The following is a 15,122-nucleotide window of genomic DNA, read 5'->3' as shown; positions in this document are numbered from 1 at the left end:
TTTTAGCTCAAATAAACGATCACGCGTAGGGACCAACAAATGCACCACTTGAAACCATTCAACCTGTAGATATGAAGGTAATACAGTATCGGAGATATTAGCCCATACCTGTGACCACATAATCTGAGGATATCGGTGAGGAATTCGGAGAATAATCTGATCGTTAGGCAAGGAAAGATGTAAGCTATACAAAGTACGAGAATTGTGTCCCGTAGGGCAGAGAACGACACCTGCGTATGTCCAATAACTTTAGTGAAGTAATGTACACTGGACAGCCATCAGCGAAGTTAATAAACGGGGGGCTCATAGGGAGTTCATAACTAGGCCAAAAGCACCGTATCCATTGCTGTGTGAAGGATTCGTTAATAGCAACTGCAGTATAGAAAACGAGCATAAGCAGAGTTTGACATTTCAATCTGAGATTTACGAGATCCAACTCTCCCTGTGAACGGGGAAGATAGAGTCCTGTACGTGGAATACCAAAATAGAAGCCACGCCAAATGTTCCATAGGAATAAAAAGTCAAACCATTTAGTGAACAAGTCCGGTAATGGGAAAATTCGAGTCCGGTACCACAGTTTGGCTGCAATGTAAATATTGATAAAGTGGATACGATGAATTAAATAAAGTCGACAGAAACGGTGGGAAAACAAAAGCTGACGAATTTGTAACAACAACGGGGATCAAATCTTCTCGAAAAGAGGAGTAGGCTGGGACGTAAACGGGATACCTAGGATCTTCAACGAAGTGACGTGAAGTACACACGGCACCCCAGGTTCGTTAGCAGGTAAATGAAAACCATTGAACTGTAATAGGTTAGTTTTCTGTACATTATACTGTAATCCGGAACAAAGTGCGAAACGTTGCAACACTGCAAAAACCCGCGCCATAAGAACAGGATACACTCCGGTGATCGTGAGGCGCCATGGAGTTCTGCCTAATAAGGACTAATGTAGTGACGGATGATTGGTCGAAGTCGGGCTGTAAGCACTTGGGGAACAACTTAAGATCTACGTGCAATAAAGAAATAAGTCGATAGTCCTGAACACAAAGCGTGGCGCGGGATTTCGGAATGAGGACTATAATGGCGGTATTACGGTTACTGCTTCTCCTCGTAACAAAGCATTGAATAAAGCGGTAAGACAGGGACTGAGGTGAGACCAATACTGTTTATAAAACTGGATATTTAATCTATCTTCTCCGGGGAACTGCGGCCTTTTGTCCGTCTGAGGACTGCGAAAATTTCCTCGATCAATGTCTGACACTTATCATTCGTGAGATGGTGAGATAACGAGGACAAAAACTCCGGGGCATATGTGTAGTCTATGGGACGCACACCTGCAAAGCATGTATAGTAGCGCGTGAACTCTTGTAAAATTTGCGTACAATTATTAGTGGTAGTGCCAACTCCCAAAATGAGAGAGTGAATGGCGGTGTAACGCCGTTGTCGCAAAATAAATCAACATGATAAATATATATAGTCTCCGCCGGAAAACGATGATAAAAGTCTTCCGACAAATACGCACTGATCGAAGTATGAGAGTAAATCGTTTTCTATCGGTGTGTGATACCATTAATGCAAGCCAGGATCTCCAGAGGAGGAGGAGCATTCCAAAATTCGCAGATAGCTTGATATAAAAATTCGAGTAAATGGTGGTCGTCTTCCCTCGCGACCCGCCCTTGCCATTGAAAAACCTGCGTAATTGAGGTTTACAATATAAATTCCAACAGGAAATCACACAGGGGTAGTACCGCAGCATGCTACACCAATAAGGTAATCGACGCGAGAATTCCGCCACAACCCACGTACGAGACATGATTTCAGTGTTAATCTTCCAATAGGGAGAGCCACGAGCCAGTGGTAGCAAGAAAAACATTTTGAAAGCTACTTCAATTGCTGGATGATACGCCAGCGCCAATGTAATTGTATTTTGTTGTATCACCGCAGTGCATAAACTCTCTGAAATGCATGTTCGGTTGATTCTACTCTTCGTCGTAGTAGTGTAGTGGGTGAATACATGCTTTGAGTTTGACACAACTAATGCGTCTTTTAACTTTAGGACACGGATAAGCTCCGACGAAGTAGGACAAGGCATGGTAGGGAGTAGGACAAGGCATGGACAATTATACAATGAGGAACTCCCGGAGGAAGTAAGGAAGGAATGGTAGTTGCATAAAACTCATTCCTCTTTTTTGTACGTAAAAACCCAGAATGCCCATACAAAGCTATGAAACATATGGATAAAATATAATAACGTATAACCCTCCTTCAGGTGCTAACACCACACGATCATAACTGAGACCCTTTCGTACCAAAATCGCGACCCCAGTCTCTTGATCGCGGTTAATAATAGCTTGGTAATCTGTAAGAAACTCCAGCGATGTAAGGAGAGAATCTATTTCTTGTAGAAAGCAAACATCTGGTCGGCGGCTTTTGATAAACTGTTTTAGAAGGGACTTATTATGATTGAAACTGATCTGTGAATATTGAGTGATACTAACGTAAATGAATTTACTGTTAACATTATAAAATCACTCAAAAAGAAAACAAAAACAAAAATAAAAAGGAAGTTCTTACAAAGGTGAAAGGGATTCTTTCCCATGAACACTAGTAAAGTGACGCATTTTGAAACTAATATAAAACAAACTGTGTGAACTCTCCTTTCCGAACACAAAAACAAACACTGCCAGATACAACAACATAACATGCAATGTGGACGACACCCTGGAAAGCAGGTGTGAAGGTCAATAGCGAAGGGTAAACACTCCACGCCTCAGGGAAGTTCTGAGTCTGATATAGCACGATGCTGTGATCGTAATTCGCGTGTGTCAGCTTGGTCTATCCCTCGTGAATCCTCAAGGCCACACTATTCCTTCTCTCTTGTAGACGTTCGAGTGACTTTCCGTCTTTTTTGTTGGGAAGAAAAACCAGCTTGCACAGAAGTAACAGTATGTTCAGCTGAAGACGGTACATTATTGTCTTGCACTTCAGACGAAGAACCAGACAGAACTGTTAACACTTCCTGCTCCGACGGACGAGACCAGTGAAGATCCATGACATCCAGAAGCGTATCCTGTAAAGGTGGGGTCTAAGTTTCACTTCCGAATCTCCCATAACTAGGGCATTATTTGTTAGGGATGAATTCACTAGGGGGTTCGTACTAACACTGGAAACTGGTTATCAGTCAATGAAGGTAACCCTGAGGAACTATGAGTGGGGGCCCGGGGGGCAATGACAGATAGCGAAAGCGATCCTGAAGAGGGAAAAGAGCGGTGCACTTTGCCAGTCTCCGTCATGTGTAGAGGCGTCTAGTCAGGTTCGACCCTAGCTGGTTTTGCGTTCTTCACTAGGCACGTGGCAATTGCTTTGACAAGTAATAGGCTGCCCTTCATACGTCACACTCACTTTACAGCTTTGCACTATGATACGAGACGGTATATGCTTATGTATTTCTATATGAACAATACGTACGCCGCGGCCTATGCCAGGGTTAAAAGTTGCACTCCATAGTTGTGGTTCCACTTTGCGTACTTTACCCATAGATGTTCATTTTACTTCGACCTCACTCACCTCGCCCTCGCAGTAGCAGTTGGCCCTCGCCCTCGTTCACCCTCGCCCTCGCGAATGGAATTGTCCATCGCCCTCGCGTACCCTCACCCTCGCCATCGAAGCTTGTCCTCGCCCTCGCGCACCCTCACCCTCGCCATCGAAGCTTGCCCTCGTCCTCGCGCACCCTCGCCCTCGCTGCCGAAACTTGTCCTCGCCCTCTCCCACCCTCACCCTCGCCATCGAAGCTTGTCCTCGCCCTCGCACACCCTCGCCCTTTTCGTCGAAGCTTTTCCTCGCCCTCGCGCATCCTCACCCTCGCCATCGAAGCTTGTCCTCGTCCTCGTGCACCCTCGCCCTCGCGATAGGAGTTGTCCATTATCCTCGCTCGCCCTCGACTTCGTTCTCAAAACTTTTCCTCGCCCTCGCGCACCCTCGCCCTCATATCATTGAGGGCGAGGGTAACTGAGCATCAAGCATCTGGGCCTCCTTCGTGAGGATCAGAGCATCAATTATTCAACCTATTTGTTGAATTATTTCCTTATCGTCAGTGGCGGATCCAGGGGGCGATCGGGGCGATCGCTCCCCCCCAGAAGAGGAAACTTCTTTATTTTATATATACACAAATAAAACGCATCCCAGAGTTTGGAGCTCTTAAAAGTAGCTCTAAGTAGCAGTATTACAACCCACCACCCCCACCAGAAGTCCGTCCTGGATCCACGCTTGCTTAACATACGTCCTAAAGAAAGGAAACTAAACATATCATCGTATAACTTACTGTGGAACTCCTAAAATGGAGCAACTGTTACAATGGAGATCTCGGTCGATAGTGACGTTTACATCATTTATCAACAGTATCCAATGCCTTTACTTCAAAATGTTCCTTGAACTACGATGCAAGCATAAGTATTCAGCCACACAAGGGCGGCTCTCATGAGGGTGAGGGTGAAATCAAGGTTTGATGAGTGGCGGTAAAGTGACTGCCGCGGACTATCTGTCAGAATTTGACAGTCAACACGTTGGCCATCCCTGATATATGTAGCGTAACTGAGGAATTTGAACAAATTCAAACGGAAAGATCTAAAGAGCTTAATTTTGAAACTCCGTCAGCAAACAAATAAAATACTTCAGAACACTATTGTTGAATTATCACTCGGAAATATATACCCACTCTAACCTATAACATGAATGACTTCATTGATTTGAATGTGAATCTAAGTTAATTGGTATTTTAAAATATAAACTGAAATGTGTCAATGTGCTTGTAAGGTTAATTTAGATGCTCAAATATTGTTAATAGTCAGCACTAATAGAGATACATTTGTCCTACCTTAACAATGTTAAAATTTTTAATTTTTTTCAATAATTGCCATAAATATGAAACTTTGTCTTTAGAAACTACCCTAGAGGCCAATTTGTGCACTTTATCACTTTGGTCTTGGTTCATTTTTGGCAGCTATCATTGTTGGAAAGTTTATTTTCAATAATTCGCACAATTATGAAATGATATCTTTCAAACGCTATCTCAAGGATTCCTTACACTACAAATACGTAAAGGCAAATGATAAATGAAATCTTTAGTTTAAGATCCCACGATTATGCAAGCTAAATGCTAAAGGAGACAGAAGTGAATGATGAAAGAAATAGTTGAATGAGAATGTGGTAGGAAACTGGAGAATTCTCAGAAAACCCACGAACACGATGTCCTCCACCACGAACTTACTTGGACGGGAATCGAACATGCGACCCTTCGAACAAAGGTAATTTCTCTATTGAGCCACCGTTCCTCCCTAAATGGCACGCTCAGAGCTTAGCGCCTCCAGGGGCCTTGGAAAGATTATCGAGCCTAAAATGATTTAGCACTGACTTTTATAAATCCACCAATTCAACAATTAATAATGTCGTGCAAACTTTAATACGTGCAAACTTTAAGATTGTAGTAATGAAAGAAAAGGTGAAATCTTTAGTTTAGCGCCCCAGAGTTATATAACTGCTAAAGGAGATGGATGAAATTGCAAGTGAATGATGATGAAAGGAATGGTGGAACGGGAAAGTAAGAGAACAAACCTTTATTTTCTTTAGCACAAATAATTAAATGTGTAGATTAATTGATTTCCAGTAATTTTATTATAATTAGCAATTAAAAACTGAAAGAGCGATCACAAACTTTTCTTGCCCAGGATCTCGCAACAATTTGTTACACGCTGCCATACATCATTAAAACAGGAGTAGAGTGACTGAATTATTTTGCTCTGTGGTTGAAAAGTAATAATGCAAAACAGACAATTATTGACTTGAAGAGATAGGATAGTTAAAAAATTCTGACTGGGGAAAGCTTTTCCTTGCCCTCGCGCACCCTCACCCCCGCCATCGAAGCTTGTTCTCGCCCTCGCGCATCCTCACCCTCGCTGCCGAAACTTGTCCTCACCCTCGCCCTCTTCGTCGAAGCTTTTCCTTGCCCTCGCGCACCCTCACCCTCGCCATCGAAGCTTGTCCTCGCGCACCCTCGCCCTCGCTGCCGAAACTTGTCATCGCCCTCGCGCACCCTCACCCTCTTCGTCGAAGCTTTTCCTCGCCCTCGCGCACCCTCACCCTCGCCATCGAAGCTTTTCCTCGCCCTCGCGCACCCTCACCCTCGCCATCGAAGCTTGTCCTCGCCCTCGCGCACCCTCGCCCTCGCGGCCAAAACTTGTCCTCGCCCTCACGCTCCCTCGCCCTCGCGTCACTGTGGGCGAGGGAACTTGAGGGCGAGGATGCCCTCGAGAAGGCCACCCTCGCGAGGGTGAACATCTCTGACTTTACCATAAGTTTCGAAATACTCTTCTAGTAATGATAACAGTAATTCAAAAGGAAAGTCCTATTTACGCACCAACCAAATGGGGTCATCAGCGGCGACGATCCGGACTATGCTTGTTTCCACAGTCACGTGCGTGAATTCTACAGACGAAGCTGCTGTTGCTGCGAAATGTTCATAGGATTGTAAATATTTAAACTTAACATATATGCTAAATGATTCCGCATATAACTGGAGGCCACAAATGTTTTCAAAGATACGAGGAAACTTATTTTCCAACCACTGATATACTTGGCTAGCATTAGGTTTGACACTTCTATATCTTCGGTCAAATATAAATTGAAATTGCAAGTCCTTCTTATATTCCATAGTAGAACAAACAAGTAAACTGCAAAACACTGTACACACAGGGTACTATTCACCAAACACACAAAAGCACTAAACTTGGGAAAGAAGCACAAGTCTTTCCAACTAACGTATGAGTAGCGATACCTGGTATTCTAATGGGACCAACACTACTCGCAATGTGAACAGCTGCAGACCACGAGCTTAACTGACTCTACGAAGGTATTTTAAGGATCATTCTCTTAGTAAACGCATATTAGAAAATCACTACCACATTCTGCCTGATCGCTTCGAATATTTTTTGACTTATTTCCTTTTACTTGTTTGTTTACGTATAAAATGTTTAATATCGATTATTATTAGAGTGTGCAATATGTATAGTAACTAACATTATGAAAGATTTACGTTATTTGTCTAATAAAACATAAATTTCCCTATCTCTCTGTAAATTTCGCCGCGCGTTTGCCACGCTTACGAAACTGAAACTTAGAACTTGCCGATGAGAACTTTTTTATTTCTTATTTGGTTACATACATACATACATACATACATACATACATATATATATATATATATATATATATATATATATATATATATATATATATATATATATATATATTGGAAATATGTGGTTTCATTTTTCTGCGTATTTCTAAGAAGACATTTAACATTTTCTATCATAAGAAAAAGAGTTATTTCTATTTATGTAATTTTGAAAGACATGCGACAGAAATTCTGCACAAAGTGTAGTTTCTTCTTTTATTTATACTCCATTCCTACACAGAAAAAACGACTTTCCTCCATTTTATTGTATCTTTAAACAAATCACGTAATGACCTATACGTTTGGTTCGGTCTTACTTATTAGCTCTAAACTTCTCGCGTCTCGATTTTTTTTTGCCTTCTGTACTTGTGCTCAAGAATTAAAAATGGTTTTGTATGCGCTACAATCGATCTGTGGACTACAAGATCTTCAGAGTACTTTGGTATCGAATACTCTACGAGGGATGATGATCAGAGCAGAGAAACTGAGTTATTGGTTCAAGAGACATACGCACATTACTCTGGCTTCGTTACCTCGATCTGTGTGCGAATTTAGACAACTAAATTGGTCTTCAAATTTACACGTGATTTCTCCAACAAGTTATTTTTAGCTTTAACGCTACATGCAACTTTCATAAAGCATTAAAGGAATAACACAAAATATAAATAGTGATTGAACTTACAATTTTAGTTACAAGAACGATTGTATTCAAGGTGTCACCTCACCTTCCTATCTAGCAAAAGACCCGGGTTCGATTCCGATAATAATAATAATAATAATAATAATAAAATGGACACTGTTTTCCTCAGAAACTTGCGACTTTAAGCTCTACAGTGTAGAACTGTGCCGACAATAACACACTGGACATTGTTTATAAAAAGATCGAAAAACATTATTCACTAACTTATTCGACGGCTTGAACTGCAAGAAATGATCATATTTCTTCGCGATAATGTCAATACAAAAGTGAAATGTTAGAATTTTTTCCTTTCTCGGAATACACAATTTCCTTTTCTCAGATAACCGGTTAATTTTAAAAGACTGCTTGCCATCAAGACCTGCTTGCAAGGATGCGCTACATTGAGTGATTTGTCGAATGATTCCAAGGACTTTACATCCCATTGTATTTTTTCTTGTTTCGTTTTTATTGCGTTCTCTCTTTGTTTTTCGTACAATGCACGATAAAGCAAATACATTTTTCGCCACGATGGCCAGGAATACTATTTTAACTGATCAGCAAATAGAAAGCTATTGGCGAAATGGTATGGTCTAATGTGTAGTATTTTATTTTCATAGCAGCAAGTGGCAAGATACTATCGCGCGGAAAACATGCATTTATTTGTTTCGCAGACAATACATTAAGTATTAAACATAGTAACTAAAGGAATACGTTTTATTAATGCTGTACTGATTTTAAAACAGCAGCTTGAAAACAGTTTTTTAATTGTGTAAATTAAATGCGTTAACCATCTGAAGGAAAATTTTGTACTTATTATTATGATTATTATTATTATTATTATTATTATTATTATTATTATTATTATTATTATTATTATTATTATTATTATTATTATTATTATTATTATTATTATTATTGAATGAGACTTACTAGAAATAGGTATTCTGTTACTAGCTTTATTTACTAATTATATCTTTCAATATATTTCTGTATTTTTTTTTATAGTAAATCCACGATAATTTTACGATGCTCCTCTAAGATAACCGAAATATTACCAATTTGCGTTCCTGGTGATGATAGAGATGGGAAACACATTCTCCGCCTGGTTAAGAATTTCATAAATTATGCATGTGAAGATGATGGGAAGATGCTTGAAGGTTTGTATATTGTAAATATTATGTGGAATACACATACTATCCCAAAATCTGTGTATACATTTTATTCTTGTGTTGCATACTTGGAAAGTTGAAACTTGGTAGTATTACAAATAGAGATTCCAAGTTTTGTGAGACATTAAAGCAAGATCGAAGGTATCAATGATTAATGAGTTATATGGGTAAATGTGAAAATACGAATTTTTGTTATGGAATTTGAGTAATGAATTCTGGAATGGCATGCAACTATCCCAAATATTTATCTTTAACTGTAGAAATTGGCGAATTTAGATAACATCCGTTGCGAAACAATGTGAAAATGAAAAATGCATGGAACTAGGATCTTTAGACTCTAGTAGGTCACCCGAGACTTTTGTTGTTACAAGTTCTGACAGCAAATTAATTCAGCAGCTAAACAAAAATATATTTCGACGTACGGCTAAAGTACCTCTCTAAGATTAGTCTAAGCTTATCAATTAAGTCACCAATCTCAAGAGAGGTCAAAAGTCACGAAGCTTGTTCTGTTTCAAGTACTGAAAAATACCAACATACTCGAGTGATAGAACAATAAACTGATTGCGTATAAAGATTGTATTAAAAAATAAAATTTCCATTAGTTAAGTTGAAAATTGTGATCTACCACGTCGCCCGTTACGTTTGTTGGAATAACGCAAAATTCAACAGGTTACTGTATAAAGATAGTTCAATCGAATAACATGTAATTTCACGTACAGATGAAAGGCCTATGCAAAATTAGTTTAAGCCTACGAATAAGATCAAGAGGTCAAAAGTCACGACGCTTATATGCGCGGTTTCATGTAATGACAAACAGCAGCATATCCATTGATACAGCAATAAAAAGTGAAAATTTCCGCCACATAAATTAAAAGTTATTATCCCTGACCTCTAGCATGTTGTCTGTGATCTCCTTTGGAATTACACTAAAATCAACAGCTTACTGTATAAAATAGTTCAATAAAATAAAGCTGTAACTCAACACACAATGAAATACATTCCAGAATTGAAGTTGATGAAATATTTTGGAGGAAGGTGCAGAATAATGCAGTTGGTTTATGGCAGGTTTACAGAGGGAAATGTTTGCAGAGTGTTTAACACGTATTGTTTCCGCATCTGTCTGATAAGAAAATTTGGCCATGATAGCGTGTTGCATTTGAGCTAAGAAAGCAAAACGGCTTCGGTTAAATATACTGCATCCTTCTTTACACTGATTAGTGATGTTATAATTTTACTCTGCTTACTTTTACAGCATAAATCGTTTCTCCTTCGCTAATTATATTTTTTAATTGGTTTGATGCACTGAGCTCACATCAATGGTCCTGTATTTTACTTAAAAAGAATGTTTATTTTGACGTTCGAAGAAATAATACAGTTGAACAGACACAGTGATGTATTTGACTGGTAACAGACTTTAGGAAGACTAAGGACAAATTTTAGATTTTGGTTGAAGTGTTATAGTTTTCATAAATAATGAAGACTGGGATGAAGGAAGTTTGGAATAGAGGATTTGTAGCGTTTCTATTTTTCTTGGGTGGGATTATCTTTCTCCAAGATTGATTTTTTTCCTGATAAGCTTGAAACAATATCAACGATTGGAGACTGCTAGTGAAAAAATTTTGACCTGCCTTAGTTAATAAAGGATAATGTGATAGAACAAATATGGGTTCCCACATTGACTGACACATAATATTTAGAACATCCGATGTGGTTAACATTTTCAATATTTTGTGGTTATTCATGTTCAGTTTTCGCTTCAGAATTTCTTTCTTCTAGCCATATGTACCGAGTGTATCAAAAGTGCAGGACCACAAGCCAACTTGATTACAAGTAAAGAATGAAGATAATGGAAAGATAGGAAAGTTCCTGGAAATAAGTAGTTTCCAATCTAAAATAATGGAAATTTTCCAATCCCACAAATCATTCCAGCCTCACACTGGTAAGCCGCCTTATGTGAAATGAGGAAGCAGTTCCCAGTTCAGCAGATATACTATAGTAGTACGCCCTAACAACAAAAATATCTTATTATAATAACTTTGTTTTGTTTGCTGTGATGTTCATTTTGTTTAAACAAATAATTTTTATTTCTTTAGAAATTGTGGATGATCCAACTGCAGAAAAGTGCTTCGATTCTATTTTTGAATCTTCGAAACGTTGTGTTCAGGTGATGAACAAAGCTGGGCAGTCATGCAGGTATGGATTCAGTACAATGTGTATATATATTATTAACAAAACCACACGTACAATAGCTTAGTTTTGGGACTTGAAATGCAATACTTAAACAGTCCAAGACATTTAAGTTCTTTTTCATTTTCTCAGTTAGAGATAAGAATACAACATTTTTTAAGGAGATGTGGGTGGCTAGAATATTTTTTTAAACCAAAACTTAAAATAAAACATCTTAAATTGGCCATGGGTCTTACATATCTTAACTTTATAACTTCATAATAACTTCTATGCATTTCTTAGAAATCCTTTGAGCATCTTGCATGGAATAAAGGATGATCAGATGATTGATTCCCGTTCTGCCTTGAGGCCCTCCAGCACTTTGTAGAAATTATTTTCAATGATCTTATTTTAGGCAGAACCGGAATTCCCGTTCTACCTAATTCCCATTCTGCCTAATCTTTGAACACAGGGAATTTTATGCGGGGAGTGATTATTTTTTAATGTAATTCAGTACCGAAATGCTTGACTCCTAGCGTGCTTTTATGCAGCTCGTATATAATGTCTGTAATAACGAGGACGGGAACAAAAATCAAGCAGTCAAAATACAAGTAAAATTTTCACGGGACAATCAAAATCCAAAGGACCGAATCATGGGAATATATATTGGACTTACAAGTGCACACCCTATATGATTATGTTTTCCTTCAATTGTCATATATTCTAAAATGTTATAAGTAATTTTTCAATAACTTTTTCTTTTTAATTCTGAAAACCTAATAAATCGTAAAAATGTTATAATTAAAGGGCAGATTAGTTTTAATTATTTTCACCCACACCCATATGAAAAGTTCTCGGTACTTACCTTTAATTTATTTTAATACATTTAGTATATTACTATAAGACCGTTCGTTTTAATTACGAAAAGTATCTGTGATTTATTTGATATTTTGAAATTGTGTCCTTATGAGGTAGCATATAGCAGTCTTTTATTTTGAGTATTACATAAATATTTACTTATTTTAATACTGAAATACTGATCGAGATTTTTTAAAAGCATAGATTAAAATGATTCTATAACAGTCTTACGTGTTTTATTGGGTTTTTCGTATTTAAAAAAATGTTATTTCATTAAAGTGAAAAATTACAGATAACACTTTAGATGCATGATAGTTGAAGAGAAAAATAATCATCCTCTTATTAGGCCACGACTATGATTCTGTCCCATAAATTTTATCCGTCTTGTCAGAATTTTCTTCAGGTTTTGTCCTCTTGCATTTTGTCCTGTATCCGTAATGATCTGTTCAGTAACTGTAACAGATTCTGTAAAAAGAATTACTATTTCTTCAAGTTTCATCATAAATTTTAGATGTTATTCTCGGAAAAAAAGCTGGGATACAGTTTTGTTATTGACAGTGTTATTCACACCTACTCTAGTAAAGATTAATGTAGTTTTTTTTATAATACCTGCAGGCAAAATTGATTGACTCTGTTGTAAGAAACCCGTTTAACACTTTAACTGAAAAGAACACAAAACAAACTTCGGTCTAGTATCAAGTCTTTTCACCACAAAAATTTATTCCGATTTCCAGTAATGTATTTCCAGCACGCTAAGGCTCGTAATATTTAAAAAGGTACTACAGCTTACATCCACAAGATATGTTTAGTCATATATTACCTAAGCAAACAATGCAAGAGGATGCATAAGATGCATAAGGATGCGTAAGAAAGAATATCAGTCTTCTGTATCACAACTTTTTCGGCATCACCTGATAAGCTGATTCGTCTTCTCTAAGTAGCAGCACTACAAAATATCAGTATCACATATTGAAATACTTGTATGTTTTTGTAGAGTTTCAATGAAATCAAAAGGTCAGATAATCGGGGAGGGAAAGGGATTTATATGATTTTGTTTCAGTTTGTTACTTTACAAGGTGGAAGGCTGGAATCGTGTGTAATACTGTAATACACTTGGTGGCTTACGTAAATGTAGTTGCTTAGTGTTTGCAATTAGAACAGTGATGGTGAGATCTTGTTTAAAATTGTATTGGTTATACTGACGATATGTGATATATAGTATTGCTAGTATTTACATCGACAATATAAGTATATATAACCCATTACATGTAGTATAGAATTCCGTATAGAAGACAAATTACCTGATCAGGTGATACCGAAAAAGGAGTTGCGATATACAAGGCAAAGGCTCTTTCTTTTGGAGAGGGGCCACATTATGCATCCTCCGCAATTGTTTAATATATGGCCAAACATGTCTTGAGGATGTGAACTGTGACCCCTTTCAATTACTGCAAGTCTTAGCATGCTGGAAATGAACTACTGGAAACATAAATAAAATTTTGTTGTGAAATGACTTGATATTAGAAAGAAGTACTGTATTTTACGGACTATGAGACAAACTTTTTTCTTCGAAAAATTACCTCCAAAATTCAGGTGCTCGAAACTAATATAAAAATGATCATTGTTTAATTTAAAATTTGCGTTAATCTTTAAAATGGCAATATATTCGAAAAATGAAATGAAATCTTTAAGTTTTACGTCCCACGGTTATGCCGGTTAGGCTAAAGGAGACGGTGATTATGAGAGATGAGTGAAATGGTGGAATGAAGAAAGTGGGAGGAAACGGGAGAACCCCGAGAAAACCCACGAGAGTAGTAGAAAATGGATCGATCTGGCTCAGTTTTAGCCAACTCACAAGCCCCTGGGAAAATGACCACCATGCACCGTGAGCCCACGGCCTTTTACGACCTCCATTTTAGGGGTGAATTTGTTCCCTTTTATGACCACTTTTAGGGGATGTATTCGTTCTCTTTTACGACCTCCATTTTAGGGGGGTGAACTCGTTCTCTTTTATGAGCATATTTTTCAACCCCTACGAACACATAGCAGAACATCGGACTACGTAACATAACGAACATACAGAAGAGCAAATTGAACTCGTTCCCTTTTATGAACACTTTTTCAGGGGTGAACTCGTTCCCTTTTTCAACCCCTATTTTAACATAGCAGAAATATAGCGAAGATTAAACATAGTCCATTTTAAGGGGTGAACTCGTTCCCTTTTATGAGCACTTTTTCAACATAGCAGACAATGAACATAGCAAAGGGGTACGAACACATAACAAGGTGGACTCGTTTTCCAACCCTTATTTTAACATAGCATAGAATACAATGAGACTATGAACATACAGCAGAACAGATAATACATAACATACCTAATAAAAGAACATGGCGTATTTTCCAACCCCTATTTTAACATAGCAGATAATAAACACAACATCCTCCATTTTAGGGGTGTATTCATTCTCTTTTATGATCCCATTTTTAGGGGTGAACTCGTTCCCTTTTATGAGCACTGTTTAAGGGTGAACTCGTTTTCCAACCCTTATTTTAACATAGCAGAGAATAGGGGTGTATTCGTTTTGGATTCCACCCTTATTTGAACATAGCAGAGAATAGAAGTGTACTCGTTTCCAACCCAACATTATTTTCTTTTACGGGGGTAGCAACACCCCCAACCCTCCTCCTTTCTCATCCAGGGCTTGGGACCGGCAATGGCGGAATTTAAAAAAATAACATCATCATACTCTCATAAATGAATAAAGCATAATATCATTAGCATCAATAGTAGTGAGTGAGAATTTGTTTAAAAAATCCTGCATCGAATAACCAGATGCACGACATGCTAAATATAGGAAACAGTAATGTCCACAAAATTGAGATAAATCACCTTGAATACGTCTATTATTCCATGTATAATACAGACAGTTTCGTTTTAAAAACCTTATATGATGTTGTATATAGGGAGGTATACCATAGCTATCGAAATACTCTCCCACACACATATTAGATATATAAA

The 15,122-nt window shown here is 38.0% G+C and overlaps 1 protein-coding gene across 1 annotated transcript in view; it reads left to right on the top strand.

The window, feature by feature from the left end:
• LOC145663766 (uncharacterized) overlaps nt 1-15,122 on the top strand; it is a 97,704-nt gene that overhangs the window by 67,993 nt on the left and 14,589 nt on the right. The window contains exons 4-5 of the mRNA XM_081729855.1: nt 8,916-9,067; nt 11,173-11,272. Of these exons, the coding sequence (XP_081585981.1) occupies nt 8,916-9,067; nt 11,173-11,272 (252 nt within the window). The remainder of the gene's footprint in view (nt 1-8,915; nt 9,068-11,172; nt 11,273-15,122) is intronic.

This window comes from Thermobia domestica, chromosome 11 (assembly GCF_964235325.1).
Source record: "Thermobia domestica chromosome 11, izTheDome1.hap1.1, whole genome shotgun sequence".
NCBI classification, from domain to species: domain Eukaryota; kingdom Metazoa; phylum Arthropoda; class Insecta; order Zygentoma; family Lepismatidae; genus Thermobia; species Thermobia domestica.
This window is presented reverse-complemented; position numbering and strand designations above follow the sequence as displayed.